Source organism: Phoxinus phoxinus (assembly GCF_949152265.1).
Source record: "Phoxinus phoxinus genome assembly, chromosome: 3".
Classification (NCBI taxonomy): Eukaryota; Metazoa; Chordata; class Actinopteri; order Cypriniformes; family Leuciscidae; genus Phoxinus; species Phoxinus phoxinus.
This window is the reverse complement of record NC_136878.1, coordinates 27,439,012-27,463,002: the sequence shown is the minus strand read 5'-3', so window position 1 is coordinate 27,463,002 and position 23,991 is coordinate 27,439,012. Positions and strand designations below refer to the sequence as shown.

The 23,991-nt window shown below is 37.0% G+C and overlaps 1 protein-coding gene across 1 annotated transcript in view; it reads right to left on the bottom strand.

The window, feature by feature from the left end:
* Positions 1-23,991, bottom strand: part of tmem8b (transmembrane protein 8B) — a 132,638-nt gene that overhangs the window by 40,806 nt on the left and 67,841 nt on the right. The window contains exon 5 of the mRNA XM_079607242.1: positions 21,627-21,895. Within this exon, the coding sequence (XP_079463368.1) occupies positions 21,627-21,895 (269 nt within the window). The remainder of the gene's footprint in view (positions 1-21,626; positions 21,896-23,991) is intronic.

The window sequence follows — 23,991 nt, the reverse complement described above, 5'->3', positions numbered from 1 at the left end:
CCTCGCCATCTGATCAAATCAACTCTTTTGGCTCCTCTGTAATTACATCTATTTTGCCATGAAATGTCATTATAATTCTTGCTGACAAAAGCAATGATGGACAAAAGATCACAATTAGTGAGCCGAGGACATCTTTGAGGGCTCGTACTTGAACATGCTGTCTGGTTCAGAATGAGGATGTGTCATCATGCGCTCTGTTCAGCACCTGTTTGGCCACAGGTCCTGTAGCTAAAGGTTCGCTGTAGCTTCAGCTCAGACTGTGAAAATGACATGTTGTTAGAGCTGCATTTAGAATCCCTGACTCGTTCTCCAACTTACTTTTGCCTATGTATATATATATAGATTTGGACATGGGGAACAATATAAAAGGAAAGTGTCAGAGATTTCTTTGTCAAGGGATGGTTACCTAGCAACCAAACAGCCAATCAGTGCAAAACAATGTCAGAGTGACTTTCCTGGCAAGAGTTTCACATGAAAATATATAATTCTTTATATACTTTGTCTCTTTCGTACAGTATATACCGGTACTGAAAATGACACATTCCTGTGTTCCCTGATGTTGTTTTAAGGAAAACAAATGTGGGAAACTATTTGGATTGTGATGGATTTGCATTAAATTAGTTTACAGCAGTTGCACACCAATTAAACTATAGATGATTTATGGGATGGCAATGTCATGTGTTAACAAAAAGATGATGATCTTGTTGTTCACCACTGAGGGGGAAAAAAACATCACAGATGCTGAGAGACAAGGCAACCTAAATAAATTTCGTAAGCCTTTACATGAAAAAAAATAATACTATAAACAACAGACAAACATAGGGTATAGTGTTTATACATACATACTTACATATATATATATATATATATAAAATATATTCTCTAAAATCCTCTGGTCAAAAACCTCATAACTCAATTTTGGTAAAATGTTATTAATGTACCAAGTTCTGTCATGAAACTCTAGATTGCACAGGCTGATGTGTCCTTAACGCAACCTGATGACTTTTACATTGTGTGATAGAGTGATACATCTATCATTACATTACATGGCACAAGCTGATTGGTCCCTGTCACGTTTGAAGCCAATGAGCTTGCTGCTCAACATTTGTATAGCTGGTTAGTGTTTGCTATAGCAGTTTGAAACCCTCCATCTTCCCCAGCTCCACCTGTATAGATCTGCTACAGATCATTTTATATATGCTATTTGTGCAGCAGCAGTCTGTCTTCCACGCTCACAGCACAATACAGTGTTTAATTATTTACTAAATACATTACGTGCATTTTTTTTTTCATTTCCTGAAATGTAGAATTTTTGGAGATATAATACAATGCATCCTTGCTGAATAATATTAATCTTACAAACCCCTAACTTTTGAATGGTAGTGCAGATAAAGTTAAATATACCATAAAAAAGCAAGTCTACATAACTGTAAGATTATCCTAATCACTGAAAGAAATATCTGGCATACACTGTTACAAGTCAACATTAGTTCTCATGATTCAGATACTTTTTTTGCGAAAAGTGCATATCGACAAACTAATCAAATGTGAACAAGTCATAATTAGTGGAATATTAATTAATCAGTTGAAATTAAGCAAAACAAAACTGTGATGTAAAAAGGCATTTGAAAAAATGTCAGTCAAAAATGGAGTCAAATGCAGTCCGTGTCAGCCACAGGCACGCTAGCCAAAACGCACGTACAGTAGCCTACACATATGGGCTGTTATGTACAGGCTGCTTTTATCAACCGCTCTATGAACACCTAAAAGATCCAAAAGCCGTGTGATGTGTTTGTCAAGGGACGCTACATTCAGTGCTGCTTTTCACAAGTACCTTTAAACACTATGGGAAAAAAAGTTCTTCACCTCCCACTGGATATTCAACTTGAGATAAAGCTGAACTCATCTGCAGTAACACATCTCTCTTGAGGGTCTCACAACAGTTGAAAGGGTTTTGATACTGACAGACTGAAATGATGTCGTCAAGCAGTGGAAAATAATTCCTCAGAAAAAGCACAACCAGTATATGTAGGTATATATTTTTCATGAAACTCACACTCCTTGAGACCCATAAACCCTTGACACTGAAGCCAGCGTAGACCTTTTGAAACAACATACTGCTATCAGACTGCTGCACACAAACTTCACCGTGTTATTCGATTGTGGTTGTCAGCGAGCGTTTGTTTATTTTTCACTCAATGTCAAAATCGCAACCGAACGCAAAACAAAGAAATGGCATCTAGAACGCATTTCCTTGAGGCGTTATCTTTGCATCAGCAAGGCCTAATGTTACACTTGCAGGCTTTCTGGAAACAAACCTCAGCTCGCAAGTTCAAAACAAGATTGTCTTATGACCGTTTCGTGAACCCAGCCTCTGGTGATGTAAACGCATGCAAATCTGCATTCTAGGGTCTGAGACTGCCTCTCTGAGACCAACTCAGATCAAAGTTTCACTTCTTAACTAGTGCTCATGGCTAATGCAGCCTCACTTTAGCTAAGTGCCATTTTAATGGTACGTCTAATATGTAATGTATGATCAAATGTTGCTCAAATAAGGGGAGATGTGTGAGATGCGGAGCCTGTGAGAATAAGCTTGCACGGTTATGTATAGATAGATAGATAGATAGATAGATAGATAGATAGATAGATAGATAGATAGATAGATAGATAGATAGATAGATAGATAGATAGATAGATAGATAGATAGATAGATAGATAGATAGATAGATAGATAGATAGATATTCTTAACTTCATCCTTGATGCGGTGGTGCAATAAAAGTAAATAGTAAAAGCATACAAAAGGTCAAAAGGTGTGTGTAGCAACAAGGAAAAAAACAAATCAAGTCAAAAAAACAAACAAAGAAAACATCATGCTGTACACAGAGTGCAACTTGTCTCTCATGCTGAGTTACCAAAATGACCCCATTATCTGTGCATTTCTGATGGAGGGAATGGTCATTTCTGCCATGGATGTTTGTCCACCATGTTATTGTTTCTCTTTTTCTTCCCCTTTGTCTCTCTGATGACATGGGGCACCAATAAAGCCTGGTGTGCATGCAGTGCTTTCTAATGAAAGTGTGCTGGGCTCATTATTGATTCAAATGCAATGTGAAAGAGAGAATAATGTCACTGAGAGATTAACAAGGCAATATCTGTTACTGAGGAAACAGGTTGCTGGGCTACTGAGCACTTCTTTCTTTCTTTCTTTCTTTCTTTCTTTCTTTCTTTCTTTCTTTCTTTCTTTCTTTCTTTCTTTCCTTCTTATATTCCCAACCACCCAATGTGCAAAAATACAAACATTTCATAATCAATCAATCTATTAATCAATCTATTAATCAATATATCTATCTATCTATCTATCCATCCATCCATCTATATGTCCGCCCCGTCCGTCTGACCATCCATCCATCAATCCATTCAATTATCCATCTGTCCATCCATCCATCTATGCATTGTTTATTTGTCTATCCATCCATCTATATGTCTGTCCGTCTGTTCATTTGCCCATCTATCTGTACATCTATTTATTTGTCTATCTGTCCATCCATCCATCCATCCATCCGTCCGTTTATAAATCCATCCATCATGCATCAACCTGTCTTTTTGTCTCTGACTGAATGCCGCACCCGCTGTGTATGTGAAAATCACAAGCACAGCATAATATGAGCTTTAAAACTATGCTGATTCTGAAATAATGGAAAAGGTCAGATCTTACAGTTGAGCACAAGCTGAGACTTTCATTAAACTCCCACCGTGGCGTGAGGAGATGAATGAGAGCAGTAGACAGATGAGATGTGGGTGGTTGGTGCACGTTCCTCAAGTAGATTCCTCCCACAGACTCCTGCCAGTGCGAGTCACACCCCCAGTCATAAGGCTACGATACACAAGACTGTACTACAGGAGAAATTATGCAAGGTCTCTCTTCAGAATCAGAGGCGGTCTAGGTCCTCTTCTGAGATGGCCTCTGGTGGAGGTCAAGTAAAACAGAGAGGAGAGAGGAAATAACTCCTGCTCTATTGCTATGGCAACTGTTCTGTGAGAGGAGAAAGGTTTAAGAGAGCATATTGAACAGGAGGCTTGCACAAATGCCTTTCTCTTCTGCAGAGAATTAAAAAGTGCTACTTTTACTGAGTGCTATTCATTCCTAAACATTGATACAGTAAGGACAAACTGCACTTCAAAACATGAGGACTCTTGAAATGTATTTAAATGTAAATATCTTTTCTATCTAAAACTAATCGAGTATGAGACAAAAAGACCGAGCTGAATGTATCAACATACTGTGTAATGCAAGTGAATAAAATAAAGTCAGGCTGACGTATTTCTCAAGGTTTTAAAAAGTTCATTCATCTGCAGAACAGATGAATGAACACCATTCACTGTAGCCTTAATTGGTAGGGGAAAAAATTGAAATATTGATGAAATGGCCGTTTTCAGAGATAGCAGATGTTCTTTTCTTTATTTCTAATTTCATCATCATGATCTATCACATTCTATTGTAATTGATAATTACCACAATTTATCATTACAAGACAAGATTTCTCAGGCTCAAGGTGTCTCAGAAGAGCACACATACAATGTTGCACACATACACTAAAAATCATCACAAATTGAGAACATTTTACTTTGATGATGAGGAAAATAGCTCAATCATGTAGAGGAAAGATCAATAAAAAGACAGACAGATCAGTTCTTGTTTTACACTGTACAGATTTGTCAGGCACAGCAGACACACTCTTTAAAAGAAAGAAGGGAAACTTGTTAATTGGGACTTTTAAAGATTTCCAAATTTTACAATGCAATACACCATGAGCAACAATGATAATCTGCCAAACTTTCCTTATTCAAATAATTTCTCAGGCTCAACACCCAAGAAACAGAAACCTGAATGTACACACACACACATACAAATACTGCGTTCAGCACTCAGCCCACTACTATTCATAATAATTATGGATGTGATCACGGAACATATACGAGAGGAGACACCCTGGACAATGCTGTTTGCGGATGACGTTGTTATAAGTGACGAGGATAGAGAGGAGACTGGAGATATGGAGGGAAAAACTAGAAGGAGCTGGACTGAAGCTAAGCAGAAGCAAGATCAAACACCTACTACCTACTGGAAGAGAAGAGAATATAAGATTGAGAGAGTATGACAGCACAACGCGTGCAAATTTTCTCCAACAAATAGCCTTCAAATACCTGGGGAAACTGGTGGCGCTCGGGAGGGGCTAGAAGGGGCTTCAGCACCCCCAAGAAAGACCAAAGCACCCCGATAGGACCCCAACAAATCATTTCTGGAAGCAATTATATTCAGGCTGTATTCTATGGAAGCCCTGAACTGCATGGTGAAGAAAAAAGAAAGAAAATATATCTTGTTATTTTGAGATATTAAGTCGTTATTTCGACATAATATCTGTTATTTCGACATAATACTGTATTTCGTTATTTCCACATAATAAGGTGACATTCTAATCTGCATTAAGCGTTCTTATAATGGTTTTCTATAGGAGGAAAATGCTTAACGTGTAATTAAACACGTTACATTCATATTCTGGGCTCATCTGATTTTTTTGTACATAGTAGCCTATTTGCCTACTTTATTATGATTTTAGTATCATAATGAATAATAAATGCACGCACAATTATCCGTGAACTTGATAAATGTTGCAGATATGTTTTACTATGTACAAACAAATGCCTTTCAACTTATGTGTGCGAAATTCAGAATTAAATGAATGTGCAGCAATTTGTACAAATAGAGAGTCAGTAGGGATACTATACGTGTTGTAGCCATTAAATAAGCGCATTTAGTTTAATATTTGTTAAAATATTATAATGGGGTTTTTTTTCCATCTATGTTGATTATGAAAAGTGAACAGCACGAGTAAGATAGGATGCCCAATATATCAGGACGCTGCGGAAAAAGAGGTAGAGTTGAGAATAAGCAAAGCATGAATAGATGGAGGGAGCTGACAGGAGTCCTGCGATAAGAAAATACCAACAAAGTTAAAAACACTCATATATAGGACAGCTATAAGACCGACCTTGTTATACGAAAGTGAGACATGGCCCATAACAGGAAACCTGGCAGACAAGATAGGATCCTGTTAGATGCGGATGCTGAGGTACTGTCTTGGAATAAGTCTGGAGGAACACCAAACTAATGAAGAGATAAGGAAGCAAGCACAAGTTATGCCAATACAAGATCTGATGAGGAAATAAGGCTACAATGGTTTGGACACGTGTGCCAGAGATACGAAGAGGCAGACATAAGGAGAGTCATGGTAACGCAAGTAGGAGGAAAGTGAAAGAGGGGAAGGGCGAAGCACCGCTGGAAAGACACCATGAAGACATACATGGAGTGGTGTGGCTTAGAGAAGGAAGATACAGATGATCGTGACAGATGGAGGTGTCTGGTTGAGATGAAGATCAGGCAGAAACCCGCTACGCGAAAGGAGAGAAGCGGCGAAAGGTGACAAAGGTGACAAAAATACAAATACTGCATATGCACACACAAGAAATGAATACTTCAGTTCTATCAAGCAAGGATGCACAGAATTGAACGTTTAGATTAGTGATAGCCAAGACTTTGTTACAAAAGTTACATTCCAAACAAATGAATGCTGTTCCAACAAATTTTGTACTTTCTATTTATCAAAGAATCTTGAAAAAAGTATTACGTTTTCAAAGAAGAATGAGCAAGAACAACTGTTTTAAACATTGATAATGATAATAAATGTTTCCTGAGCACCAAATCATCATATCAGAATGGTTTTTAAAGGATCATGTGACACTGAAGACTGGGGTATACAGTATATACTGTATATACCCACACACACATGTTGAAAGACAGTCAGACATCACTGCTATGTAAAGTGTAAAAACTGCCTTTGGCATGTATGACGCATAAGAAGCTGACTTTCAACATGACTTTTCCATATTCTTTAAAAGTAAAGGATTTGAAAAGCCCTTGCCCCAGGGTTGCATTAGGAATCTTTTTGAGGAAGCCAAGTGTACCTGCAGTCTTCTGCGGAGAAAGACAACAATACTTCCCTTATTCCACCGATAGCACCTATTGTACAACATCAGACACTTGCACTTCAAAGGATACTTCACAATTTAAAGATGTCTGAGCTACCAAGTGTATTACTAAAGGACGTGTCTGAAACCTCAAGCCCTTGTACATGTATAACAAATGGAAAAAAGTTCTCCTTTTATTTCCAAATTAAAACATGATCCACTGATGAAAGTAAGTCAGTAGCAAACAGAACATGACAATCAAGATCAAAAGACGAGGAAGCACAGCACCTCGCCACTTGGTCTATCTTGAAGAAAACAACCGAGAGGAACTGAGCAACTGTCTACCATATTCATAACAACATTCAACCTGAGCTCCAGTCACTTGCTAAAAGCTTTAGTTTTCATGCTACAGCAGTTTGGAAGTGTTCTGCCCCTCACAAACTCTCCTGTACGTAACAGCGAGGTCTTGAGCTCACAATGCTCTTGTCCTCTGTGGGACACACGTCAGGCCCACTGAGATCTCGAATGTTCATTCTAGTCACACTCACTAAAAGCAAAAAGTGGTTAAAAATGCAACCAGTGAGTAACAAGCACAAGCGTTTGCTTTTTGCAAGACCTTTGCTTTTTCTGTCATGAGAGAGAGTTTTGATCAAAACATACTTGTGTAGTCAACTTGATTCAAAAACTCATTGAAATCTTAGCACAAAAGTATTGCACTAACCTAAAGCACATTCAAGTTCTCAGACTCCTCATTCTCCAGAAGATTACTAAGGCCGTGTGTCCACCAAAGTGTTTTTAGCCAGCTGAAAACACTAGGCGTTCTGCTGAAAACGTCTAGATGTGGGCGCTTGAGAGCGTTTTGGCAGTTGAGACATTTTGCTTGTTATGATACGGAATATCCGCGAACGTGTTACTAGTATCTCATTTCACACATATTTTGCATTTCTATATTAAAATGTCGATACAATGTAACATATTTTCTCTGGCTCTTGTTTTAAATTATTTTGTTCCGTTATTGTGCTTGTTGTTGTCATCTGTTGACGTTGTACAAGCATAATGTAGCGGTTGGTCGGTGACCAGTAGTCTCAGCGTCAGACCCAGATTGGTTGAACGTCTAATGCATATGGAACGCAAACTTGGAAGCACTTCAGGAGTTTCTAAGTCATCATCTATTTGGTTGAATCCCACAGGATTTCTGGGAGATGTGTGTGTCGCGTTCTGTAACGGTCTGCCTGGAAACAAAGGCGCTGTGATGCCAAACACCTTCATGGAATGTGACAATGAGCGCTTATCAGGATCAACTAAACGCTGGCTTTAAAATGCGTCCAAGAGTTTTAGACACCGGTCTGTTAATGTGGGGACATTGACGTTACAGTTTCATGCCCCTAAACATGATGCGGACCAAAACCAACTCTTATTGGTTGCTTTACAAGTCAGTTAGATGGCCTCTGGACAGTCCTTGGCCAATGAAAGCTGCTATGGAGTCCAGAGCTTCTGTCGTCAGTCTGAAGGTCTGGCAACGCGAGACTACCGAACCAGTGTTTACACTTTTCAGGGAATTAAATATATGAATGGCATACTTACAGTCTTTGTATATTGTCTGTAAATAACTGTAAAGAAAGTATTTTAAATAGCATTAAAAAGCTTAACATAAGATTAAAAGTGGTGTTCTCAGTGTATCACACAGCTTGTGTACTGTACACTCAGACCTTAATAAAAGGGAAAGATCATCCATTAAATGCAAGAGTAATACCTTTTGATATTTGAAAGACATATTTGATCATTAAACCGAAGGGGAAAAAAAGGTGCAATAAAGAGAGAGCAGGTGTTTTATCCTGTAAGAACTTGTCTGCATCTGTCACTGTCAGAAACACACTTTGAAAATGACAAACTACTTCAGGTACTGGCAGCGATATTGACATAAACATAAATTTCTCTACCACCAAGCTTTTGTTATTCTACAGAATAAATCCTGATTTGAATATATATATATATATTTTCACAAACATCTTTAGTTTTTGCCCTTCTGAAGCTGAAACAGTACCGCATGATCCTACTGTAGCAACGCCAAGGTTCATGGGTTTGATTCCCTGGTAATAAAATGATAAAAATTTATGCCATCACTTTGGATAAAAATGTCTGCCACATTCATAAATGAAAATATTTCAAATGCGAAAAATGTGAAGTGTAATTTACAGAAAATACAAACTAAGCAGAGGCTATTTACCAAAGTTATTTCATGAAATATCTGAATTTCATTATTAATTTAAGATATTTATTTTATTATATAGAATCAAGCATTCCAGAGAGCCATGTAATAAATTAAAATTATACTAACACATTCTGGAAACTTCAATTCTTGAGGGACTTAGTTACAGGCAGAGCAATGTAAAGGTCGAGAAAACACACTTTCAAGCTTTCTAGGAGAGACACAGTGTACATCCACAGAGAAATTGATGCTTTAAATATCTCCCGACACCAAGAACGTTAGCAAATGCACTGATGTGATCCACCAAGACACAGGGGCGCAGACAGGTCCTCTGTCCTTCTGTAGCCGACACAATACCTCTCGCTGTAGACATCTTCCTGACAACAGTACTTACAGGGATTCCTGTGCCATACCGAAAAATGCAATCATCTCTGTCCAGCCTTTATTGTCTGAGGGGGATGAAAAGCTCTTCCCAACGTCTGACCGTTATCTCAGAACGACATTAAACAAGGTCATCTTCTATCTTGTAAGATGGATGGGGTTATTATTAAATATCTTTGCAGGCTAATGCAGGATGCCTGTCTGCGCAGAGTGGCATTAAAGTTTAATGCACGAGGTGTTCCGACACAAAGAGGCAAAAAGATAAAAGTACACCAAGAATATTTTGGGAAGATGAATCGCCTTCATCTGCTATTTGACACAAGATTACTCATGGAATATTTACAACACAACTCAACTATTTTTTTGTTTGCTAGACAGTCTCCTGGCAATATGCATCTGCTGGTCTCCCTGCCTGCTTCAGTACGACGCGCACATCATGTTTTATTCCGTTCACAAACATGAGTGGGAAATGAAGCACACTCTAAATCCTTTTTAATTGGTCCTTTGATTCCACAGAGTCCTGATAATGACGGGTCAACAAGCACAGGGAAGTTTTTTTTTTTTTTTCAGCTGAGACGCTGTTGTTTAGGTTAGACTTATTTTCTTTTCCCTCTTTTACCCATTATAATTTCTTTCTTTTCTGTTTTTAATTCCCACTCTTGCACAACCATAACAATAAATGGCAGGAGGGCCAGTGTCAAACGGAGGCTTATCAGTCTAAAACACATGTGCTTTCTTTTATCATCAACTTTGCATGCTCTTCTCATATTGGAATGCCCTTATTTTTGGTGTTCGTGGCATGTGTAATTTTTTTTTCAGCACCCCGGCCAATGAATATTAAATTAAGGAGTGAGTGGCCCTTGTTCTAACTGATTTGTATGGGTTTGCAGTTCTGTCGGTCAAGTCAGACTAATCTACATTGCCATTACTTCAAAACAGAATAGTGAAATTAATTAAATCTTTGAATTAGAAAAGAAAAGAAAAGAAAAGAAAAGATAAGAAAAGAGGCACATTAATGAAGAGTTTTATTTTTGGAATAGTTTAAAGTCTTACAGCAGAACACAAGCTGTGATAAGCAAATTCTTTATTAATTGCAGCCGCTTTATTGTGGACTTCAGTTAAATGAGCCTGTACCGAGGAACAAAGAAAAATAGGTGTGGGCTTCATGCTGGTTAAATGACCAGGTTGTTTAAAGATGCGTTCAGTATTCTGTAGAATATAAAATGCCATTTAATGTGAACAAACATACAAGCAGAACTTTTACATTAGCATGGCATGAACTAAAATCTCCTTATTTCCTTTGAATGTAAGTTGTTTGAAAAAACAAGGCATGGATTCCCATTTTTTGGTTGTTGGGACACCACTGAGTCAATGAAATTCATTTAAGTTTTCTTTTGTGGAAACTAGAAAGCACATTGCAACACGACGTTCTGTGCAAATTTGAACAAAGTGACACTTGATGGATATATCGTGACCAATCATGAGATTCTGGGAATTTCTGTTCCAGTCACACTGAGGTAAAATATCTATGACATACTTCATTTCTGAATTCAGAAGAAAAAGAGAGACAGGAGGGAAAACATCAGTCCTTCTTTGTGGAAGATACATTTCCCACAAAGCAGCTCACGGTGCTTTCAAACGCTTCTATATACTAACATTTCAATCATTTCTATAAACTACCAATGAATCACTAATGTAAGACCGTCAAAAGTGCATATAATACACATATACATATGCACACACGCTTTGGGTTTTAAAGAAATTAATACATTAGATTTATCAAACGCCACAGTAAATACATTTATAATCTTGATTTACAAAAAGACTTCTTTCTAAATTCTTTCTAAAACACTTGCAAAGAGGAAAGGGGGTGGGGGGTGGGGGAGGGGTCAAAATGACAGGGTAAACTAAATTTTATTTGTATGTACAGTATAATTGCATGTTGACAGACTATAGAATGGAAGAAAAAAAAAAACAGCAAAGCCAACAAACAAGTAAACTTTGGATGTCAAAGCACATAATGCATTTCTGAATATTTAAAAAGAAAAGAAAACATGAACAAAACATAAAACTAATGAGTACAAATTGCACCAATGCCACTTTTGTGGCATGACGTCATAATACAAGACACAGTAATGGCATTATAACAACTTTGCCATCTAATTTAGTTTAAGAGGCACATTACTTAATATTTTAGATGGGTTTATGTTGCTTTTTAGCCCTTATCAGGTGGCCTGTTTACGGTTATGCTTTTAATAAGATAAAAGATAGAATGAGAGTAATAACTCTAAGAGCAAACAACGTCTAAAATAAGCAGGAACAGTCATAAAAGTGAAACATTTCCATCAATACAATTGATTTTATAGGAAAAGCTCAGCGTTTATTCGGGCCTTCCCCCACCTGCCGCAGTAAGTTCTGTAATATCCGGTGATGGATTCGTTATACACTCAAAAAAACGAACTAGGAAGGTTGTGCACTTTACATAATATATTTATATTTAGTTTACTTATAATAATTGTGTTTGTTGACTTGAAATGTTTTTTTCTATTAAGGTCCACGTAATTATGTCTCATCTTAACAGTACAAAATCCTAACGTGTTGTCTAAACACAAACCATTTATGTCAAGTAAAAAATTCTTACATCCAGAGGGTGGCGGTATAGTGCGACGCCAACTGCCATTTTGCCCTAACTTAATTTGATTGTGTTCAATCTGCTTAAATATAAAATTTAAGTTTACTTAATCCATTTGTGTTGGATTACATGAATGATTTGTGTTGCATTAACTGAGACTGGGCGGTGCTTGTTAGTTCCCAGCATGCTTTGCATATGGTTAAATTAAGAGAGAATAAATGTTAAAATGAAGTGTTATTTTATGTTTTTTGGAGAAAATTAGAAAAGGGGAAGACTTGATAGTGTGTAATTGTGTTTAATGTTCAATTACATTGGAATAATTAGAACCATTTAAATTACAGTGGGTTACCATTGTGGAGAAGAGTGGAGCATTTTGTTTGGCTGTGGACTGATTCAGATACGTTTAACTGTTTCGGTTGAAGAAGCATGTAAATCTTAGCATTTGCAAATATGTACTACTGCTAGCAAATAGCTAGCTATAGTCTATCGATTTGATTATGTGTCACTAAAATAAATGAAATATTAATGGATGTTTGAAAATAAAAAACACTTCAATCATGTCAGAAAACCTTAAAATTAGTTGGGCTGACACTATTAAATGAAGCTGTGCCAAACTATAGTAAATAAGTTGAATCAACCTTAATAAATTAAGTTGACCCAACGTAAGTACATTAAATTGGAATAACATAATTGCATAATGCTGAAATAAAGCAAGTTAATCATGTGGAAATCCTTTCCATGATTTTTTTATGTTCATTCAAAGAGTAATTTTTTTGAGTGTAGCTTGTTTTGCCCGCCGTGTTGAGCATACAGCAGGTAATTAGTTTACTGAAACTAATGTCTTGTGTTACCTCTGCACCAAAGTCCTGCTTCACTTCACTAATTGACTGAGTAATTACACCAGTTATCTGAAGCCATATCAACACGTCGGCCTGCTGACTAAGTGCCTTTTGATTCATTAACGTAGGTATAAAGAGAATGACACTATCAAACTTGTCTATTGTTATTTTTATTTTTAAAGCTACAGTCAATAATGTTTGGTTTAAGTTTCATTGTCTTTTATTTGTCTTTTAAAAGATCTTAGGTATTAACAACTCAAAGTGTTGTGCTAGATTTTTTTTTTTTTTGCAATAATTTAAATAATAATAAAGAGAATGACACATTTTAATTATTCAATGGCATGTCATCTAATTATGAAAATTATTTTAACAAATCCACATGAATGGCTTGAAAAAAAATATGATTGCAGGCTGAGAAATTACACAATAAAACATTCAATCACAAAGGCGTTGATGCCGTTGAGTGCTTTTATACACATCACCGCACAATGGTAGAGTCGCTGTAAAATGAAGAAAACAAACCCCAGTGTTTATTAGAATAATAATAATAAATTAAAGACTACACAATTAATGGAGTGGAAAAATTAACATAATTAATCACACAATTTTCACGTTTTTTTTTTTTCACGGTCAAACTAAATTAGTTTACTGGTACATTAATTGTTTTGAATAGGCAATCATTTACTAATGTCTAACAATGTGCCCTAATGACAAACAATGCATTTTTCTGTTCCAATTGCATTATACCTTATCAGCTGGGATTAAGATTTCCCAAATTTCCTACAGTGGTTCTACAGGACTCAACTCAGCAACATTAGTGAAGCAAATAAACAATGACAAGACATCAGCAGCAAGCCAGAAGAACATCAACTGAATGAAACATTTCTGAAAAAAAAAAAAAAAAAATCATAATTTCTGCATTTCACATTCAACAATGAATGCTTAGCATAGTGCAGAATCGGCTGACAACAAATCACCAGCAGGTGCTTTCAGGTTGGCAAATCTAGACAATGAGTGAATTGTTTTGAAATAAGCAATTTCCTGTAAAAAATCTCCAGCATAAGATTGTTCTACGGGAAAGTATTACATTAATTCTAATTTATACATATATATTCTGAAATGCAATAAACATTTTAGTATAGAAAACTTTTTTTTCTAAACTAATTTAATGCTATTCTCTGACACAAAAAAAATCTCTCAATGTTTTCTTCAGTCTATTTAGCCCCCTGACCAAAGTTGATCACAGCAGAGATTTGAGGGAAAGTGTCCATAAAATCTCACATATTAATAGTGTAAGACTGGAAAAACTGCTTGAGGAACGACCACTCCTTGTGGACAAAGGACCTTGCTGAAAATTACCATTCGAACTCGCCATTTGAGACAAAAGTCTCACCTAATCTACATTTCTTCCCCCCATCTTCCTATCACCACAACTCACACAAGAATATGCTTTTAATGTGAATGATTATCATCGAGTATAATACATGTTTAGTATAATTTGAAATGTCTCATGGTGACCGGTACAAATGTCTCATTCCCAAAGAGTAAAACAAAAGTTAATAAGGTTTTTAAGAGTTTAGAGATAACTGACACACAAATGAAGGTAGGCAAATGGTCTCCTAACCTATGCTTATTCTCGCCCACTGTCTCCGTGAGAGCTGTCCCCAAAAAAACCCCAAGTTAACCAAGTTGACACCTGCCATTTGGTACAGATGCTGAGTGCTCACAGACTTGGTGTCCTGCTTTAGCCTTCAAACACATTTATATCGACATTAACGACAGATCCAACTTAACCCTTTAACCCCTGAATTTGGAACATTTTGCTTCTCATGCCAGTTGCAGAAAATGTAAAAGTCAATAAAAATGCAATTCACTGTGTGAAATTGGTTTATGGCCCCATGAAGGTTGGACATTGGGTAGTCATGGCTACCGGCGGGCAAATTACACTATAGTTTGCATTTAAGATGCTGTGTTAGAAGGCCACAGCTTCAATATTCTCAAAGTGAGAAAGCTTTTCAATATTGGTCATACGCATGCACTTTTTATTCATCATTTAGAAAATGTGACTGTACATTATCATAGCACACTTGAGCTCTAAGGTCTATAGGCCAAGGTTTTTTATACAAAACATTTTCTACCTTAAAGGGTGTTAAACCATAACCAAAGTTTAACTCACAAGAAAACACCAGATATTCATGAGAGCAGCTAAACGATCAATAGCAATAACAATGGGGCTTTTCGAAAACACAATTATGTTTAACTACCTTATTTGTTCTCCATTTTGTGTTACGGTTCCCAATCACATTTGTGCTGATGCCATTACTGAAGAGAAATATGCCTCTGTAGAGAATGTAGTTATTTCATTCAGTGTTGAATTAGCTCATTTCAGTCCTTGGTCTAGATCTATTAACGGTCATTTCACCATGTTAAGACACTGTTACTCATTATTAACGGTGATAAGAACACATCAGTCTCAATTAAGCCTCCTTTTTATTGTGTTTTAACCTCCTCGTCTCTTTCAAGATTAGTCCAACGAGCAGCAGAAAAATGTAGCAAAATTTCAAATCTCACATTTGCATTGTGGCTCTCCCAGTCCATCTCCAACATGTAAGCCTCAAACCCTTTCTGTTGATGCTCCAATTACAGCTGTGTGATGAAGTGCAGTTCGCAGGCTGAAATTTGGAGCTCATTGTTTTGAAGCTGATTTTGAAATCCCACGACTGGGATCTGTTTCTATTTGGCTCTGTGGATGTCTCTCAAACAAAGAGGACTCCCTGAAGCCTGGAGCTCATGAGTGATTAGCACAATTAATGATACTATCGATATGGCCATTTGGTGTTACCAATGGCAACATGGGAAGTAAAACTAGGAAAAAAAAGTAGAAAGTGCCATGAGCTGCAATACTGCACAAAATCTGGCTTTACAGCAAACTAAAATTGTACTGGGGTACAACAGCTGGAGCAGTACACTTAAAAAGGACAACTTTGGACAATCTACTGCTAAAACGTTCATATTCGTACCTTGAAGTAGTAAAATGTACTTTTAAGGTACTACACGGTACAATTCTGTATAGTGTTGGTGTTTAGGTGGAGTTAGAAGGTTGTGTGTCTGCCGTGCAAAGAAAATAAATCAATGAGGTGTCAAACTTTTTAAGGATTGACATTTTTGTAAATTTCTGAAGTTTTATTATCCAGATTGGATTTAAGCAGGTTGATTTTTATATTTGTAAAACCTTGATGTATATAAAGTTCAGGGGTCAGTTGCATGAAAAAAAAAAGCCAGAGGAAATCAGTCTTACTTATCAGATTCAAATGAGACCAATCTATGTTTTTATATAACTGAATTCAACAACTTATCGCTAGTCTTAAAGAAAATAATTAGAGCCTCAGAACTTGGTGTAAAATAAAAGTGAGCACATGGAATTTACTAAATCTAATTTACAACAGTATGAATGAATGCCATTATTGAAACGAGTGAATGGGAATGTTTTAAGCATAATAAAAAAAATAAAAAAAAATCATCCAACAGTTTGACTCCTACACGTATCATGTGTTTGACACCCCTGATCTAAGAAATCAACTGAACGTCCATAGCATTTAGCAGACGTACAAGCAACAGGCCACAAATATATATATATATATATATATATATATATATATATATATATATATATATATATATATATATATATATATATATATATATATATAAACTAAAAAAAAACTTGTGTTTGTTTCATTCTGGACATGATTCACTCAGATTAAATATTCACTGTATCTCATGCAGAGAAGACCTGACCAGTCATGATAATAATAATATTCAGTGCCTACCCAAACAAATCCATTGTCCAATTTCACATGACTATGATGTTTGAAACTTTGCAAGCATTTTTAAATCATCTACTGGTAATTTCATGATATTTTAGGCTATGACATAGCAGTAGTTTAGTTCATCAGAGCATCATATAAAATCTGAATTGTAATAATTTTATAGTTTTTCTGTGAGTTTGACATGTTTCATCCAACAAGTTTGTTGTGAAAATAGCTGAGAGGAAATGGATTCTATGCACACAGCAACTTGGTTCTTGTTAAATTTACAAATGGTCTGTTCTCTCCATTAAGACCATCAAGAGAACTGAATGGTGTAGAGAGACAGCAAAGGAAGGACACGAAGAGTCAGGCCGGCTTGGAAGATGGGAGAGAGATGGCAGCCGGCCAGTATCTGCTGTTCAGTAAAATTGATCAAGGTAAGGGGAGCTGGGTTCAGAATAATTGAATTAAGGCTGACAGAAGCGCTGACCAAAATCTTCAGACACAGGTGATACTACAAGGTCATATGATACAGGGTATGGACCATCATAAATGGTGAAAAATAACACAGAGGGGAAACGAATGACAGTGTTAGATTATGTCTAAGATTACCTTGATTGCAGTGCAGTCGGGTAACTAGATTAGCCATAATTATATAATAAGTGGTACTAATAATGGGTGAACAAAGGTATAGCGGGACACTTAAACTTAATCACCCGTCAATCCTCGTACCGGTATAGGATTCCATTACTATAAATCTGCATTAATCCGAAATTAGTATGCAATTACATCGATGTGTCCATTTGATTCATGTTTCAAAAACAAAGCCAGGGACAAAATATCAGAAAGTGTCTCACTTTACATGTACTGACTATCGTTTTACTTTTAACAAATGTATATTCAACTATCAATAGTCTTTGCACGGAAGAATTTAATCATCAACAACAAATATGAAATATCACCTAGGAGCAAAAACACTGTTAATGCAAAAACCTCCCATGGACTGCTGTAGGCTAGTAGTAAAAATGGTAGGTACTTTTTAAGTTGATTTATTTCATGAAAAGAGGAATGAATGCATTAAAAAGGAATGCGAGAATGTGAGATTACTGGCAAATATTCAGCCAAAAGGCTGAAATCATGATATTTTTTATCTATTGTAATGCTTTAATCTTTTGACAGCCCAAATTCACTGAGCAAAAAAGATTTTGTTCCTCCTTTATAAATGCAGCAAATAGTCTGAGGTGACAAAATTGACTCTCAGCCTTGAATGTGACAGAACGTCACTGCAATAAGTCCTTGCTAGACAAGTTTTTCCTTTTTCAGCTCCTCACGCACACAGATAATGCTCTCCGCAGGTACGCCGTCTCATCATGGCCAATTGTTTCCCCCTGTGAGTGCTTTATCTAAGCTGGTCTGAGACTGTTCAGCCTCATTGAACATCAATGGCCCTCCTCTTCATCCCCTCTTACCGAGCCATCAGCGCCAACATCCCTTGGCATCAAGGCTGTAACAAAGGCAGGGATTCTGCTGCGCCACAGGATGTGGAGGAAAAATGGGGGAACAGACGAACAGAGGAAACCTCAGACAAAATGAGAGAACATGGTAGATTTGATAGCAGCAGAGTGTTTTTTTTTTGCTAAAAGTGTCACTCCTGTGAGGGGGGGATTACATTTTGACCCTGTAAACTAGAGGTGTTTTAATAGGAAAGTCACTTTAAGTTATAAAATAGTAAACAATATTTAAGTGCTCTAAAAATTGAGATCCAATATATGAACATGCACGGGTGAGCCAAAACATTATCACCACCTGCCTCGTGCATCGAAGAGCCTTGGACGCCCAACACCCTGTTGTCAGTTTGTGGTTTGTACTTCATTGGACTACTGTTGGTTAATTCTCACCACTGCTGACCGGAAACAACCCGCAAGCCTTGCTCCATCGCCTTGCCATAACAATTTGGCCCTTGACAAAGTCACTCAGATCTTTTTTCCTGCCCATTTCTCCTGCACTCGGCGTTTACATTTGGCATTAACATGCGATCACCGTGATCCGATCGAGCAGATCATTAGCCAATCAGGACACCATGCGTTTACATTTGTTCATATTAAGTAGCCTCTGTATCTGGATAACTGATCGGATTTCTGTTTCCTGCATAATATTTAAATTAGGTATGTAGCACGACACCACATTAAGAGTAAAGATGATACAAATTAAGCAATGCTTTTTCACTCACTCACTTTACTTTCCTATGCAATCTCCAGTCTTAGAATTACGTTTTTTGAATGAAGGAATATTTCCAGAGTTGATCATACAAAAATAACTGGGTTGATCATGTTAAACAAGTCACATCATCGATCAATGGGTTTTAAGGTTATAGCGTGCAATGACAATATTAACAGAAATGGGAGATTAATAAACATGCTGAAACAATAAAAACATTCAACATAAATAAAAAAATAAAAAAATGTATTCCCATTATTCCTCTGGCAAAGCAGCGCACACTCTTCATTAATATCTCATGACTGATCATGAGATTGTGATTGTACAGGCGATCGCCTCGTTCAGATAATGTTGCACAATTAAAATGAAAAATGACACACACAGTATCATGCAAGTCTAATTTTTTTCTGACAGCCACGTGGGGAGACTGGGCGGGGGAGATTTATATGACGTCCACCTGTAAATGCAGACACAATCGCTGGATTGCGTTTACATTACACTGAGATCTGATCACAATGCGTCCTCGACTACCTCCGAACCTGGACACGCTGATCGGATAACATTCCGATCAGAAGCGCGTTTGCACGTCTTTTCAATGTGGACAACATCCGGATACAGGTCGCATGTTAATGCCAAGTGTAAACGCAGCCCAATACATTGATTATACATTGGGAGCTGATCGTTTGCTTACCTTCTAATCTACCCAGACCTTAATATGTGCCTAGTTAGGAGATGATCAACGATATTCACCTCACCTGTGACTGGTCATAATGTTTTGGCTTATCGTGTACCATAAATTACAGCTGTGTAATTTGAAATATAATGTACAGATTTAAGCAGAAAGAGTAAATTTGACTCAAAGCGAGTCTTTTAAGGTGAGCATGTAACTTCCCCATGCTGCAATGATACGGTCCATGTGACTGAATTGAGTCCCCCATCTATTTCACACTTTGCGAGCAGCCCAATTGCCATATTTATCACAATGACTCAAGACACGTAAAAGTATGGAATTCATCAACACTTCATTGTAACATCAGGCAGAAAAAAGGCGGAGGTTCCAATCCATGACAGGGTCCTCATCTGAGCCCACTGAGGTTCTAATTTGTCACAGAGATTCATAACAAAGCCTGTCTCTCTAAACACACTTTAATTTTCCAACTCCACCTGGGCCACGAGAACACCTGCCTTTGTAAAAACCCTTCAAGCAGTGAAGTCTGAATACATTCCAGATATGCTCAAATGCAATTCATTGAAATGCTGAAACCAAACAATGACTTGGAGCCATATGCCTGTAACATTTGTACTGTCAAATCCTAATAAAAAATTAATGAAGCCCGGATCAAACCATCAAGCTGTTGCCATCTCATTTGTGCAGGACTCAAATATTTCCACCAAAATCTGCAGGGATTGTTGCAACCAAAAGCCACCTTCCTAAAAAACGATGGTACCAGGTGGACCTATTCATATAGTGTGATTTCATGTCACGGGTGGAAAGCCCATGGTTAATGACATGTCAGAATCCAGAATATTGATTCTACTGTATTGTTGGTTCATTACAATAAGGATTCCTGCCCCTAAATTCCACCAGTTTAATATATGCTGATAGTAATATGGTACAATAATAAATTATACACATAGTGGCCCCAAACATATTTACAGTACTAGTAATTATAACTGCATAAATTATATCATATATATTAGATAATAGTAATTATAACAATATACAACGCACTAAGGATTGATGAGCTGCTGGGTTCATGAATATTAATCACGTTGACAGCATTCACTCGAACTGATTTGCTGAAATCAAAACAGGGAAGGTAATATATGAGCGCCAGCCAATGAGATTGCCGTTTGCGCATTAGTCCCACCCACTGCCAGAGAAACCGGCATATCTTCAGCTTGTTCTTAAAAGCTGAACAATTACAAATGAATTTTGACAGGAAAACACAAGAAAGAATATCCGTCGATAGACCGTCGATTCTGCGTGGTAGACACTCTCTTTGCGTGTGTGTGAGAAACACAGCACTCTTAGCAAAACGACGGTGAGTTGTGCACATTCACACTAGTGTTTATGGTGCGTAAAGTGTTGAGAGAGTGAAAATATATCTGCAAAACTTATACTTCTAACACACACACACACAGAGGCGAATAAAATCGAAGAATTTATTAGCCAATGGCGAATGATAAGACATTATTTAGTCGCCCATGGTGAAGATTTAGTCGCATATGCACTCGCACTAGCATTGCTGCAGAGGGTTGAGAAGTGTGCTGAAACTTGCGGTTATCGTAAGAGGTGTGACATTTCGGTTGACCAATCAGGTACTGATCCAGCCGACCATCAGAGCACACTTCTAAGGGAGGGGCTTCAGGAACTAAACAGAGCGTTTCTGACAGACTGCGAAGGTTTCAAAGGTTTTTTGAACATTCAAACCTTATCTAGTAGACCCCAAAAACAAAATCAAGACTTTGTAAAAGGGCATGTAATGGCCTCTATAAAACAAGTTCTTACCTTTAACCTGAACACCAATACGAAAGTAGACATCTGAGCTACTGAGGTAACGCTCCACCAAAATATAGTACCACTGCTCCCAGGATGGCAGTGGGACATCTAGCTCACAGGGAAGGTTCTCTCTGCAGTCCATTGCGCTGGAGTTATGCACCGGCGGGGCCCTCGAGCGGATCTTCAGCAGAACCGGACAGCTCTCCCCGCTCCTGTTCTTTGTATTGCAGTCCACAAGCTGTACCTTCACCCGAGAGATGTAGTTTGGGATGAACACTCTGCCAGGTACAAAGAAGAGAAAGGTAGAGGACATCTGCTTTAAACCAACACTGACTGTAGCTGACATTGTCTACAGAGACTGCACTGAACAAAATTAGAGCGCTTATTGAAATGCCAAGGAAACATTTGAATGGGAATGTGTTTTTGTACTCTCAGGACAACTTTAAACTTCAGATCATTTCAACAAAATTGTTGACAATGCATAAAACAGTCAAGTGATATCGCTTGGTCTTAATTTTCTACATCAATAACAACTAATCAGGAAGCTAATGCAAGTTGCCCTTTTCAATTGAACAGAGATTGAGAACAACCGTGAAATTAGAATAAATAATTAATATCTACATTTTTGGCCATGACGCAATTGGCTTTGTCTGTTGGTTTTTGATAATTAACGATAAGAACAGCACACCAACTGCTCAATCAAACAGAACACAATTTGTTTACAGATCCGCTGGATTGCTTTGGTAGAAAATGCGTCTTGGAACATAAACTTGATCTTTGGAATTTGCCTTGAAATTAAAACCTTAAAAAAATAATTTATTGCATGGTTAATTTATCCCTTCGTTCAATTTTATGCAGCATTGTTTTGCATTTCACAACTGATTAAATAGTATGTCCTAGTTTGAATAATACAAACTCTTATAAAAACTTAATTTAATCTTTGTCAGTCTCAATGACGAGAGCTATGTTTAATGTTCATATTAAGGATAGTCCTACATATAAGAGGATTCCTATTTCTGCATACACAATTTATTTCATGCAGCAGACATCCTATATACTATAAAAAAGTGTATACTAAGATCCAGACATCCATTAAACAGCTAATGTTCAAGTCTCACAATATGCAATTTACTGTCCTTCTGAAATGTCCACAGGAAACCAGCTTTTAATGATACAAAAAGCCCATCTTCATAATGTCCAGTGCTCAAGGTCTTTTCTGTGTACCCTGGTGTTTATGAATGCATTTCATCACCTCTCCCCTCCTCCATTTTCCTCTTTTTCATTTAGAAAGACTTTATTTGCTAATTGAGAGGAGAGCTTTAATATCTGAACCTAATGAGAGTAGAAGCCTGGAATGGAGGGAAGCTTGAGAGAAGGATGTGTGTGGAATGGTAAAGTGTTGTGAGCAGAAAGAGGCAGATAGAAGGTGAGAGAAATGCACAAAGTGTGTGCGTTTGAGTATCTGATAAGGAAAGGAAGTCTGCAGAGGCAGTAATAAAGAAATGTTCACATCTTTAAAAAAAATGGTGTTTGGTGAGTTATTTACGCCACTTTTCAAGAGTTTGGACCCAGAAAGATTTTGCATTTATTTGATAAAAAATACAGTAATATTGTGAAATATTATTTCAATCTACAATAACCATTTTCTATTTTAATATATATTTAAAATGTAATGTGTTCCAATGATGTCAACGCTGAATGTTCAGCATCATTACTCCAGTCTTCAGTGTCACATGGTCCTTCAGAAATCAGTCTAATATGCTGATTTGCTGCTCAAGAAACAATTCTTCTTATTATAAATGTTGAACACAGTTGTGCTGCTTAATATTTGTGTGGAAACCGTGATAAATAAATAAAAATCAGGATTCTCTGATGAACACATTTATGAACATTTATTTAAAATATTTTAAAAGAAACATTATACATGTCTTAACTGTTTCTTTTGATCAATTTAATGCACCCTTGATCATTAAAAGCCTGGTAAACGGTCCGGGTATCATTCGTTCATTTGTTTTTGCTTTCACATATAAAAACGGAAAAACGAGAAAACAGCTTCTTTTTCCGTTTTTTCGTTTTTTTAGAAAAACGAAAAAACGAAATTATGACTTGATTTTTGATTTACCCGTTCTTGCACGGAACTCAGAAAAAACACTTGATATTCCGATTTTCCCCTGTGGGTGGTGCTAAATCTGATTGGCAGGAAATGCATTAATTATTTTTCAAATTAAGAGTTTACCCACATAAAATTAATAGTCTATATGCATGCTATTTATTACCCAATTATTTGCCTTAACTGACTGAAAAAATCTATTGAAATAGCCTAAATGTAAACATGTTCACGCATTGACAGTTGTCAGACAAAAGGCTATTTGTT